Consider the following 14,577-nt stretch of genomic DNA (forward strand, 5'->3'; position numbering starts at 1 on the left):
TACAAAAATACACTGAATTAAGGGGCGGGCGATTGGAGACGGCCAATCCCGTATGCAAATGTCTCGGCGCGGGTGTTGTGCCCACTGTGGTGAAACACGCACCGCAATTAAGTTTGTCCAAGTTCCCTTGCGGGTTTGTGGTCAGCGCCGTGCGCGTGACCTTAAACAAAGTTCTGTACGTTGCGGGAGACGGCCCGTGCCGTATGCTGAAGAGCAGCCCCGTTGACCAAGTATGGTGCGGGGTGTCCTTAAGTTGATGCGGCCGGATTAGGTCCGGGACCGAAAAAAGGGACCGGGTACTCACGGAGAGGTTAAGTAATAAAAGGGGTTTGGTTAATTAGTGGCTATAGTTACCGGACGTTACTTTCAATGTAGACAAAGGATGTTGCCTCTCCGTGGGACGTAGGTCCGCCCCGGTCCATGAGCTGCGCTGAACTGCCGAACTGGCATGGCGTCTGAGGGAGGCTCGGCCTCTCTCGCGCCAGGCGTGACCTCATTACGCTAGACTCCAAACGGGTGTGTCTGGAAGAGATTTTATTGTCGCTAAAATCCTAATTTAATGTTTTAGGAGGAATGGGTACGGTTCTTCTCTTGTCTACTCAGGTTTCCGCGGCTTTGTCTTTGATTGCTGTTCGGGTCGCCTGACTCGGGTGGGCCATGGCCAGGGGTGTGTTCCGTTAGCGGGAGCGTATACTGGCGGGTGCAGGTCGGGCTCTGGGGTGGTCGTCGGCCAGACGACGTCATCCCTGTTATTTTTAATTCATGTTTTTTTTCCCCCCCAAATTTGTGTATTTGAATGTGAAAACGCAATTTTAAACCACTACTTAACAGTTGACATTTTCAGGTATAGATACTTTTCATGTTACCCTATTTTATTTGATCAGTTATCGTTTGCTCTTATGAACATGCTCACGCTGTGATTACTAATTCTTCAGACTCCTGACGTCATGAATCATTTCACGAACGAATCAGACCGGGCGCGTGGCCGGTTCTCTCATCTCGTTCTCTCGTTCTCTCCGCGTTTTCGTTCTTCCGAATCTTTCAAGGTACCGGCTCTCAAAGAGCCGGTTGGTTCTCTCGTTCTCTCCGCATTTTCGTTCTACCGAATCTTTCAACGTACCGGCTCTCAAAGAGCCGGTTCTTTACATCGCGAACGAATCGCAAGATTTCGTTCTCTCAAAGATTCGTTCTTTTTGAACGAATCGTTAACGAACGACCCATCACTACTACCTAACTGGTATTCTATGCACAATGGCGCTTGTATTTCGAAAACAAATGTTACAGAAATGTTATTCCAAAGTAATTGCACCGTTGTTGGAAAAAGCAATTATTTACAGAAATTTTATTTCAAGTTCAGGTAGGTCACTTTATGAAGGTATATTAATTCACACGTATTGGAATCAGAACCTCGTCCGCTTAACCTGTGTGTTTTCGTATGTAACCAAAACAACAGATTTTTGGCGAAGTAAAACGTTTACGATTAGGTTTCTGCTCGGTGGCAAGGATTCACATGCCCCCTCTACTTTATTCTCCCAATTTATGAGGCCTCCTCTTTTAAGTCCTTTTCTCCTCTCACATACAGCAACTTACACCCAAGCCCATTCCATTCCCGCCCCGCCCCGCCCCGCCCTCACCGGGAATACTTGCTTCCCTCTTTCCGTTCCTCTCCACTCCTGGATCTTCCACTCATGACCCCTCCTCTCTCTATATCTTCCACTGTTCAGCCTATCTCCCAGCTTTCCCCAGCCTCCCCTCCCTCATAATCACCTTCCACAGTTTCATTTGTCTTTCTACTTTCCTTCTTTTTGTAGCGTGTCACATCCTAGCTGGATCATCACCAACGGTCTTTGCATCTCCCCCTTTCTGCCTTCTATTCCCCCCCCCCCTTCCCACAACATACTCATCTCCCAACTCTCTGCCCTGTGTTGAACCAGCTATTCAATCACTCAAAATAGTACTTACGTACTTTAATTGCAATGTAACAAAACAAACATTTTGTAAAAAATTATTTATTCTAATAAAACAACAAACATGAAATATAACCATTAAAAATTCCTTACAATTGCAATACTGTCTTTATTAAACAAATTTCATTATTACATCTATATTGTCTAAAGTTCTTGAACATTTTTTTTAAAAACCCACTTGGGTGAACAATGAATGTCTGCTATCGCACAAATACATAGGTATTGTAATGTAAGCTGTAAACTGTTATTTTTTCACAAACCAGTAAGGATTAAGAAAACCTTCCTTTCAAGGCTAATTCAGGAATGTCTCAGGTATATGGAAAACATACATTCCTATTTCTCGTGGGTAAACAAGGAATGGCAGTGGCAGCGTAAGAGCAGCAGTATTGTAATGTAAGATATAAAAATTTAATTTTTTTATCAAACTAGTAAAGAAATGCGAAACCATCCCTCCGGAGTAAATTTAGGGACGTATTTTTAGTGTGTGAAAAACATGTTTTCCAATTTTTTCTTTCCGTTATAAAAAGCAGAAATATCAGAGTATTACCTTCATAGTTTTCCAGCACAGAAAGAGAGGGAGAGGGGGAGAGAGAGGGGGAGAGAGAGAGGGGGAGAGGGAGAGGTTTTCTTTTGTTTCCTCTTTCATATTCTTGACTGCCCAGGTCATGTGTCAACAGTTGCATGAGTGAGAAGGGATGCTGGCTCTCTGGGGTCATGCAAATTCACAAATGTTTGCAAAAATCAAGCGAGGAACAGCTTCTGTGTTTGTGTCTTTAGTGTACTCATGACACAAAAAATGGGCTGGTTCTCACAAACAACATGCAGCGTGAAGTTATTATTATTTTTTTTTACTGGGCAATAATGTAGGGGAAACTTCGCAGCCATATGTTGTTAGGGAGAATCAACCATTTTTTTTGTGTCACAAATGCACTATAGACACACACACAGAACTAACTGCCAGATAAACCATACTCATTGTAACTCCACTTGGCAGCTTGACTCAGGAGTAGTCATACAACAGCTCTCCAGCGATGGAAACTGGTTCTACAAGTACATTTTGCGTGACATTACAATTCCAGTAATTTTTGGGTCTCTCCTCCTATATATGAATCACTGAATGAATTAATTAATGTATGCTAATGAAAGTCCATGCAATTTTAATGAATTTATAATTGTTACCAGTTCTGGACTTTGCTGGCAATAAGCTATGAATATCACCAAAGTCCATTTCTCTTTATCAGAGGAATTAAATCTGTATAATGGTGATAGTATTCGGATTAAAAATTTTTATGTAGCAAGTCACGTTTAGTAGTGATTAAAAAAAAATTCTAGTCCAACCCTAGTAAATATGTGGGCTGAATTTTTGATTTCCTGTGTTTTTTTTATTTACTTCTACTTTATGTGATGGTTATTAATTTAATAACTTATAGTGTTTTGATTACTTTTGAATTTAATAATTCACTTGTAATACATACATTGCTGCATAATTTTGAAACATGAAATTGTGAGTTAGTACCCGACCCCACCCTGCGCTCCTGCTGTGCCGTGCTTCAACGCACCATGATGCGGCCTGTGTGTGAGCACAGCCGGAAGACTCCCGGCGATGGCCTGCGCGGAGCCGCTCGTGGCGTGCGTGACGAGGCAGCTGTCCCAGGGAGCCGTGCCGGAGGTCCTTGCTAAGCCGGTCCACCAGGAGGAGGTCGTGGAAGACCACGAACAAGATGACCACATCACGAGAGGTGTGTTTCACGGGGTGCAGCTGCGCATTATAGCTGTAGAGACATTTTAGAACTAGCTGACGGCTTGCACCTTGAACTCCCAAACTAAAGTGTTACTCAAAGTGGTGTGCTTTTAAAATTAAAACTGGCATCAAATTTTATGTTTAAAATACAAGTTCAAGGAAGATTAATATTAACTCCTAAATGAACTTATAGAAATGAAAATAACCTCATCATTTTAAGTTTTTGATTATATTTTAATTTTTGTTTTTAATTTCATTTGGTGACCTGCCCATACCATAGTAAACTGCAGTACTGTATTATTAGTTAAAAATGTTTTTTTACCAGATATCAAACAAAGAGAAACTATAGCAACAAATATTAAAGTTTTAACATTGATAACTAGATCATAGATAAATTAAATATTGTGTTCCAGTGGAGGAAAAAAATGATCAAATTTGTGTGGTATTGTAATACATACCTACTTGATGTTGTTAACAGTAAATCCCAGTTAAGAAATTGCTCAAGGTATTTAGAATTTAAAATTTATTAATAGGGTAATCTTGTATATATATATGTATGTACGTACTATATGCAAAGTGCCAAAGTTTTTAAGCTTATTATGTTGGTAATTTCTTAAAGTCGGATTACTGTATTTTGTGGGTGGTCAAGTATCAACTGTTGGCAACTCAACCATTATGTCCAGCTTTTTTAAACTCTTGGATGCCACTGCAGAAAATAAATAAAAGAAATCCAAATGGTTACCTGTAGTGGCTGTGCACAGATAAACTTAAAACCACATTTAATTATTTATTATTTAATTTTGTTACATGCTCACCAACAGTCTAGGGACTTTAGTGGTGGGCACGACAAATAGAAAGGACAAATGTAGTCACTGCTAGTGCGAGGGCACCAACTAGTAGGCACGGCACCAAGCAGGCACCACCTGTAAGAGAAGACGCCAACAAGTGGGCACTATTACAATTGGGCAACCAGTGTAGGCAGCCTGAACCACGCACTTGCTGGCACTACAACAGACACACACACACAATTACAACAATAACAAAGATAAAATGACAAACAGACAGGCACATTTGCAGTTTAAAAAAATTTAAATAATTAACATAAATAGTAACATTACATACTAGCAAAGATAATTTAGCACAATAACATTAACATAAAGTATAAATATTTGAACTATCGAAATTCATATCAAATTTGTTAAGTTAGAAGTTAATCTGTAATTATCATTTTTTTTGTTGACTGTACACATAGCTGATAAGCAAATATTGAATTGGGGCATTCTTAGGCTAGTATTATACTTGCGATTGATTTTGGAATTGTAACATGTGTAAACAAGCTCTGTGATTTGAAAGGGAAGTTAAAATGGGTTGAGGGAATTTCTTTAGCATTTACTAGTTGGATAATTTTGATTTGAATTTCTTCTGTTTTGTCACTATCGGATGTGTTAATACTATTCCAAATTATTGAGCATTTGCTACAATGCTCATGCTCTGTAAGACATAATAATAGTTCCCTTTGTGGGCTAAGGAATGTCCTGGAAGGCGTGCTGGCTGGAAATAATTTCCATTAAGTAAATTTTGTCAGAGGCGAGCTTGCACATTGTGCAAACAAATTTAGTATACCCCTACTAAGGGGGAGAGAAACACAAGGATCGGAAAGTAGCAAATAAATAACAACTCCAGATTTTCGGGCTACTTAAATAGGCCTTTATTATAAAAAAAATTATTGGTTTTTATTATTTTCTTATTTTATTCAAATAGCCCTTTGTATCACAGAGTTAGTATACCGTAGGACATTATTTTTGTTTGTTGTTTTAGTTTGACTTAAAATAATCACTTCAAACAGTAGTTACAATGAAGCTTCCCAGAGTAGAATTAAGGTAACATAATGCAAGTTTTATACATTCATTATGCTACAGTAATGACAAAGATTAACCATACATCTTTAGGAAATGGTACACTAGCTATGCTGACAGAATCTTCATTTTCGAAATTAATAAGTTAAAGTTCAAAATCAAAGGGAGTTATTAAAAGTATGTTATAAAGCATATAAAGTACATTTTCTCTTCATTTATTTGTCGCCAGCTGGTGGCAGATTAAACAGACGTAAACAGTTCTCCGCCTCGAGGATGATCTTCCGCTAGTGGGCCGAATATTTCAGTAATAGCTAGTAATCTTATTGATAAGAATTTTGGAGTAACGCGAAGAAAAACTTAGAAAGGTGATTTCAAGAACCCCACTGTAAACAAATGGTCGACAGTGGTCAGAAGAGGCAAGTCAAAAAAGAAATGGGAAAAACCTGACAATAAGTGTCGCAAAAGGGAAGGAAAGAATAAAGATAACTCACCCTTTTGGTGGGGTTACTCCAGAGGTCACATAATCACGAGACGGGTAAATACTCGCGAGTAGTGGAACAAGTATGTCCAGCCCTAACTAGATTTCAACACTGAAAGGACTGGAGTTTATTTTAGGGAAATCTTCCCTCAAACATCGAGACTACATTTCCTATATAAGTTATCGGGACTTAACTGGAAATCGAGTGGGAAGCACACACGGGAGATTTGCAAGCCGAAGACAATCAGGCCGATGACACAGGTGCGAATCACTCGAAAGACAAGTGGCCCATGAAATTAAACGGCCCACAGGGCACAGAAAGATGGTGGGAGATGAAGGTGCCTTCTCATCGGCCAGTCGAAGCAGGAGGCCGCTCTAAAAAAACTTAGGCAGACCCACAGTTAGCCTATCTTCAGGGGCAACTGAAGTTAGCCAGTGGTGTGCTCTGTCGTGAGGCAGAACTAACTCGAGCTGTGGTCTCGAGACAACCACGAGAGGGTGCGCAGAGCGCCTCTGCTAAGCCTGGAGCACATGGGCGAGTGCACCGACAGGTGTCACCCTCTAGCGAGCAGGATGGGGACTAGTAGAGTTCCCCGATATATGGTGGGTGCAGTGGCTTCGAAAGCTAGAGGACTGGCCTTGGTCGCGGGGCCACAGACCACCGGGGTTATGGCCGGTCAGTGCTCTTGGTCGAGTTCGGGGAAAGGAGGATTGTGGGTGGGGTGGGTGAAAACTGCTGTTACAGTAGGAATTGGGCTCAACCGGGCCTCCAGACATGCCGGGAAAATAAGGAATCTGAATCCAGAGCCTGACCTAAATCGCTAAATCGCTAAATCGCTAAATCGCTCACCTCAGGCGAGCTATAAGAAGGACGGTGCACTCGGGTGCAGCTGAGTGAAGCGCACGGTGTCACGCTGGCCGGCAGTAATTTCAGGGGTCTTAATGCAGTGAGGTGGGAGAAAAATGAACTACATTCTGTGCCCACAAAGGGTTCCGTTCTGGCAGTAGAAACACCTCGGGAGAACATACTCCAAAGTCACTGTAAAATTAAAGTTTACAAATTAAAAACTGAAAAATCTGTGCCAAAAAAAAAATCTTTATTTGCGGTACACAGTATTCTAATTTAGATCTAATTAAAGCCAGTGAAAGAATACACCCAGAAATAATAGCATGAAAAGTGATGTACTTAATTAGGGCTAGGGTTCGTCGGGAACTGGAAATTAAACGTTCTACGTGCTGATGAAAGTATGATTTAGAATCTAAAATGATGCCAAGATCTTTTATTAGTGATGTTTTGAAATTTTAAGTGTTTTCTAATTCATAGTCATAATTAAAAGGGTTATATTTTCTTGTAAAATATATTGTTTTGGTTTTTTAATTACGTATTTAGAGTAACTTAATTTAGTTTGTGCCACAATTTAATTTCATTTATGTCATTGTAATGTATTCAGTACTAAACTGTAAGTTGTTGACAAATTTAACCTGTATAAGTGGTGCTGTCTATAACAAAGAAGAATTTATGTCTTTACTTTCAAAGGACTACTTTTATTCGTACTTTTACGATTTTAATAATCGTTGAGTGGGAAGAACTGGGTTCGTATAGGGATAGACCAATTATTTTTATTGCACATTTTTATTAACTGCTAATATTTATTACACTAATACATAATCTTACTTAAAATGCCTACTAATCAATTACTCGCACTCAGTAGCTCAAGTCCTTACACACCGCACACCTCGCTGGGCCGCACTCCTAGCGCAACTCTCGTAGCAGCACTCCTCGTGGACCCCAATCGCTGAACTCTCGTCGTACTCCGTCACCGCCGCCCTGTCACACTTCACTTCGCCGAGCCACTGTCGCGGAGGCCGGCATCCAGGCTTATATAGACCCTGGCGCTCTTCTAGAAGTGACGAGCGTGGCTGGGGCCAGTCGCGTCATCCTGTGCCGACCCGACGCCCGAAGCATCGAGAAGGGCATCGGCAGCTCGCGCGAAGGGCCGCCTTATTTCCACAGGCTGTCCGGCGCCGGGGCAGGGAGCCGTGCGGGGAGTGGAGAGGAGGAGGGGGGGGGGTAGCGACGACCCTTGTAGTCCGGGCAGGCATGTGTGGCATGTTTTACATCAATGGATGGCGCATGACGTCAGTGACAGTGCAGGGCTACCAGCCAGCTCCGAACCTGGCACGTGTCACGGCCCTGCTTGCGCTTGTAACAGTACAGATAATAGGAGTCTTCACACATTCAAGTATACCCGGGCACCATTGTTATGACTGAGAATAACTAACTGAACAAATAATTTAGAGCAAATTTAAATTAATACTATTATTATTTAAAATTTCAAATCATGAACATAATATTGTTACAAAGGATATTGAGAATGTCAAATTTATCATCTCCATTCAAACATAATACCAAAAAAAATAATTGAAAATATAACAATGGAATTACACCATTTGCACAGATCTGAGTTATTTAGTAAAATATTTTACATAAAAAATTAATGAAATAATTACTTAAAGAAATGATTACTGTGTGTGACTATATTTAAACTCAACTTTAGTCAGCGATAGAACTGGACCACTGGATTAGCATGCAAGTTAAATTCAAGACAAAATGTAAACTTTTCTCAAAATTAAGCAATCTGGAAACAAGTATACCTTGTGTTAACATCAAACTTCGAAAGCATTTGAATACTTAAATTTATTATGTAACAAATTGACGAAGTTAACTCTCATACATTAATAATAATAACTCTCTGAGTTCCTGGTGAATTCAAATAACAATTACTCAACCGAACTAACAAAAATAACTATCATTAACTGCAATTCTCAAGTTAGACAAATTTATGTCTTAACAAACTAGTGTACTAAACACCAAACTGACATTTCATATTTAAAATGAACAAATGGTTTAAAATTGTTTCCAACTAAATATGTCTTACTTGTTTGAAAAATGAATACAACTTGTATTCTACATCGTGTTCAACACAATTTCCTTGTTATATCAACTACGGTAAACCAAAACTGCCCCTCCGACGTCTACTATCGGGTTGGAAGAACTCAGAAAACTGACGTCGTTTGCCCTGGACGAACTGGTCAGAGAGATCAGCTGCTGCAGTCCTTCTTTCTTCTTTCCTGGATTTGGACCTCGGAATGATGTCTTGTAGACTGTGGTAGATTTACTTCCTTCGGCTTGCCTTTCTTGGTAGTCCCTTTACGATTAATAGTTATTTGAAAACATCAACGACACTTTTCTTCGTATGACTATTCATCAACACATCTCGCACTGGGTAAACATTGGTTGACATCTTAATTGTAATTGCTAAATCCTTCTTCTATAACATTCATTTAGCCGTAATTAATTATGTTACAATTCTTGAACTTCCAGATTTATATATATATATATATATAAATATAAATAAAGACTAAACGCCACCATGGCCATAACTGTTATCTGCACAGCACATGCGTATCACATAACTTATAAGGTATCAATTTTATTAGCAATGGACTTGTAATTTTTGTTCTACTATCTGGGTTAACAAACATAAAAATAAAAATTAAAACTTAACCAGGCCTCCCCTCCCCCCAAACCCCCCATGCCAGGCCCCAGGGATTCCCGGATTCCTTCCCCCCTTCTTGATGCCGTGCTAACACATTACATTCGCGTGGCAAGGGTCATGAGTTTGATTCCAAACCACATTTAGACGTAAATTTATGGTTCAGAGCCATCTCTGAACCTTGTCTTTGCCTTTCGATTACCGTCAGTTGGGGTAACATTGGCCCTTTGAGGGTAACTTTGGCCCAAGACAAAAAAAATGTTAAACCATGTTACAACTCTTCAAAATATTTATTAGATGTGATGATACATATGTAGACAAAAAAAATGTTAAACCATGTTACAACTCTTCAAAATATTTATTAGATGTGATGATACATGTTACATATGTATCATCACATCTAATAAATATTTGGAAGAGTTGTAACATGGTTTAACATTTTTTTTGTCTTGGGCCAAAGTTACCCTCAAAGGGCCAATGTTACCCCAACTGACGGTACCTGGTGATTAATTTGAGTGTGTAAAAATATCCTCTGGTTGGCATGCCAGCATTAAGTGTATTCATTACTATCTACAGGAAAATATGAAAATTGTGTATTAGTAGACTTGTAATGACTATTTAGTTAAATTAAGTCTTTGCCTGTAGACACTGTAAAAAGAAGAAAATGCTGTAAACCATAACCACAGGTTTGCAGTGAGTAAAAATAATTTGTAAGATATTTAGGACATGGTTTTCAGATATTCCCTGGGGAGAAACCTGCAGACATCCATTTTATTAGTTGTTTGTGGACTTGTACAATCATGTGGACCCCATTTGGAAATACCACGCTATGCCACTAGTTGTGTCGTTTGTATTTTTTTAATTTTTCTTCATTAAAATATCTACATTGTCAAAATTTTTATAGAATAAGCTAATTGGTTTTGTGAGTTATGCATGCAAGTTTGTATTTATTGTATTCTGGTTTCAGATGTTATATCCAAGGTTAACAAACAGATAGAGAGTAAATCGCATGGTCGACTATTTGCCATCGTCCACATATGTGGCAAGCAGTTCAAGATCACTGACGAGGATATAATTATAATAGAAGGTCACTGGCCACCAGAAATGGGAGATGAGTTGAAACTGGAAAAGGTAATAAAATAACTTTTTAGGTTGCCTGCTTTGAATGTAACTGGCATCACCTGTATTCAGTGTGTAACTAAAACAAAACTTCAAAGCAGCACCATTAAGTTTCATTTCCAGGGTAATACACTTTGTAAACTTTTGTAGATAGGTTTTAAATCATGGGATTCTCAAATGTGGGTTTTGTGTAACTTTAAAGGTATGCTGTTTATGTTTTTGATCATGCTGTGAAAACTCAAAAGATGCCATTTAGTACATTCTCTAATAAAACATTATTAATTTTGTAATATTTATTGATAAAGCAAATAAAATGCTTAATCATCTGAAATTGACTACCAAAGTTTTAGTGCTATTTCAGAATATTGGCGGTCTAAATACAATATTGGTGATGTTAATATCATGGTGGATTACTTAACTACTACATTGAATGAATATATCAAAAGTTACATGCCATTTACTGTGATAACTATGTCCAACTACCCGCATTGGTATTCAAAACAACTTATACAAACATTAAAATCTAAAATTTTTTTTTTCATAAATTATACAAAAGAAAAATTAATCCTTATTACCATGCTTTGTTTTCACAATATTGTAAAAAACTCTCATTTCAGAAGATAAAAATGTTGGTTGCAAAATCTAAATAACAAAATTAAACAAAATCCAAGAAAATGTGCTGCTATGTAAAAATCATGACACAAGGATGTAATCAGCAATTATCTCTCTGAGTCAATGATACTGTTATTATAATGATGCTACTGTATTGCAAACAATTTTTCTAGTGTGTATGTGACCCTCACTAACAACCAATCTGCAAAGCAGAAGAAATGCTTCTTTCTTGAAGTTACAGAATAAAGCAAATTATTACTCCTCAAGAAATAGTTACTATTAGTTCAATGTGAACTCAACATTACAGAGAGATAGATATTTATATATATAGAGAGAGAGATGTAGAGTTATGGAGATATATATGGAGATAAAGATATATATATATATAGAGAAAGAACGAGTTAGAGAGAGAGATAGAGTGTGTGTTTAGTGATGTGTGTGCTGATTTTTATAGAAGCAAATGACAATAAAGAGTGGTTTCCTGCCTTTCCTCTCTTCAGGAAAGGGACGGGAGGAGAAAACGGGTGTAAAAAAATAGTATTATTTTAATTTGCCTATTTATTAGGTGGTGCAGGAAAAGGGCGTGTCATAAAGTTTGGAGGGGGAAGAGTAGTGGGCACAGGATTTTCACCTCAACCCTTCTCGGGTAATAAAATAAGGCAGAAAGCAGACAAAGAACTTACGAACACCAGTGCCTTATTTCTGGTGCTCCAAAACGCTGACACTAGAAAAGACCTCTATTGTGTCTGCGAACGCTACTGAAGACAGATTTATGGTGCAAACCATATTTGAGGGCAAACCTTGCAGCTTTGTAGGTCCAAAGCTATAGATGTGACTGATACGCGTTGACTTCCGCGGGTAAATACAGCAGCTGATCAGCAAGCATAATTCCAATTGCAACGACCAGTAAGACGAAAATATCGGCCAGTTAATCAATCCCAAAAGCTGGATCGGCTCAGCTGTTTTTTTTTTTTTTTTTTACAGTAGTAGTCATCATCTATAATTTTACACCTCTTTCATTTTAGGTTGTTTTATGTTTGAGACAGTCTTACAGTAGAGGTCCTTTTTTTTTTTTTTTTTTAAATATATTCCAGGTCATCCTGTATGAATGGAGGGTCTTTAAAATTAATTAATTTTAACTGACAGTTTATATACTCAGTTCCTTTATTTTTTTCATTGTAAAAGAAAGTAATGGACTCTATAACCCAGTACAGTAATTTCATAATAACCAAATGAATGTTTGTCAGGCACTCCAATATACGTGTAACTCAAAAAAATTTGTTTCATTGAAGAATATCATATCAGAATTTAAAATGACCTTGGTTAAACACTATGGTTTTGGGAATATTCAAAACTATGTAACCATCAATTTAAAGGGTCAAATGTAGGTAAAAATCTGAAGTAATGCCAAAAAACTTAGTTGTCGCACAAACAAAAATAGTTTACATTTTAATGGCAACGAAGTTCTGATTTTTACATGATGTTATGTTTGATACAAGGATAACAGAAAATAGTTAGGTATGATTAACTTCTTTTAAAGAACTCCTTTGCAAAAAAAAAACACGAAGATGGTCAGTTTGGATTTGCTGTTGTAATTTTTTATGTTAGTTTGCTTAACATTTTCATAAAATATTTTTTTCATTCATTTTAGAATAACTTAAAATATAATTAAAATAAAATCAATGTAATTATATCCACAACTTGTCACTGATTTGTGTAGGACTGTGTCTTATTTATTATGCCTAGCTGTTATACTTCACATTCCAAAATCTGTTAAGTATTTAGAAACTACTCTAAATTATTCATTGATGTAGTATTGAATTTAATTTTTGGCAGGTTCTCATGGTGGGAGGATCTGACTTTACTCTTATTGGACGCCCTGTTTTATCTGCGGAACTTGTCACAGTCAATGCCACTGTTATAGAGAAGACCTTGTCATATGTGAAAACAAGATTCAGGAAGAAGAAGAGGAAGCAGTACATGAGGATAAACTGTAAGTGGAGTGTTATTTGACTTGAGGAGAATGCTTGTAAATCATTTAAAATCAAATAAGACGTCAAGCTTTAAAAAATTCCCCACAAAAATGTGTAGCCTGTTTCCCAATCTCATTTTTTTTTTAAATATAGAAATTGTAAGATTGATTTTTATAACATTTAAAATTGCTTTAATAATGTTTATTTCTATGTTTTCTTAATGACTCCATAACCTCATTATTGATTACAAAATAATCTGATTTCATATCTATCATATTTTCCTGCAAGATTTGTAATATAAATAGAACTGCTCTTAGAAGCTTGTAGGTAAGGGCTGGTGTCAGTGTGCTCTTTATTTATTAATATTCATTCATAATTTTTGTTAATGTCAAAAAAAAATTTCAAACAAATAATTAATATGTTTTCTTTAAGAATAAAATAATGGTAGCTCATATATCATTACTATCATGTTTGTGTTCCTTGTACTGTATATTCTCCTGCGAAGGCCCTCACTCTGAAATAAAAATTATTGGAAATGGTGGGTTGAGGGGAGGGGAAGGGGGGCTTTTTGGCTTCTTAGAATTGTCGCATGTGCAAATAATTACCAATTATCATAGTCACAATTTATTCCCTATATGTACTGCTGTTAGCCAAAAATGTATGGTTTGTTTCTTCTTATTTCAGTCCATCGTTCTCCATATACCATGTTGAGAATCAACACAATTGAAATTAAAGGCAAAGTCAATGAGAAGAAAGATGTTGAAGGAATTGAGGAAAGGATATTTTAAAGTGCTCGAAGCATTGAAAAATAACACTTTTCTATTCACTAGTGTGTGACAGTGACATGAATGTGATGAGTAATGTACATAATGTTACGATATTTCCACGCAACTTAAATAAATATTTTTTAACATTAAATTGGCATTTATCAATACAATTGATGTATGATTTAGGGTTTACTCTTTAACCCTTTGAATGGAATGGCCATATATTTTTGTCCATACTGTCACAGTTCTTCAGGAGTACAGATATAGAAGGACTTCAGAAGGAATGATTTGGTTATTGCCTCCTACCTTACTGGAGAGTAAAACCCCTTTCGGCTCAGTCTACATGCGCAAGTAAATTTCAATAATTTATATTTAATTGGAACATTCAGCCTGCATGTTCTCAAATATTCCAAAATAAGACCTTTTCACATGTTTCATACAGCTAAAACGTCTCGTATATTTTCTGTTCAAGGCATCCAGCATTTTTGTAGAGTTGCTAGAATATTC

At 37.5% G+C, this 14,577-nt stretch overlaps 1 protein-coding gene across 1 annotated transcript; it reads left to right on the plus strand.

The window, feature by feature from the left end:
- The first annotated feature begins 1,215 nt into the window (after positions 1 to 1,215).
- On the plus strand, positions 1,216 to 14,221 carry LOC134531694 (large ribosomal subunit protein bL21m). The gene is made up of 5 exons (XM_063367505.1): positions 1,216 to 1,357; positions 3,554 to 3,706; positions 10,567 to 10,730; positions 13,167 to 13,323; positions 13,988 to 14,221. The coding sequence occupies exons 1-5, from the start codon at positions 1,252 to 1,254 to the stop codon at positions 14,089 to 14,091; spliced, it is 684 nt and encodes a 227-aa protein (XP_063223575.1). The 5' UTR covers positions 1,216 to 1,251; the 3' UTR covers positions 14,092 to 14,221.
- Positions 14,222 to 14,577: the final 356 nt, after the last annotated feature.

The sequence above is a fragment of the Bacillus rossius genome, chromosome 5, assembly GCF_032445375.1.
Source record: "Bacillus rossius redtenbacheri isolate Brsri chromosome 5, Brsri_v3, whole genome shotgun sequence".
Lineage (NCBI taxonomy): Eukaryota > Metazoa > Arthropoda > Insecta > Phasmatodea > Bacillidae > Bacillus > Bacillus rossius.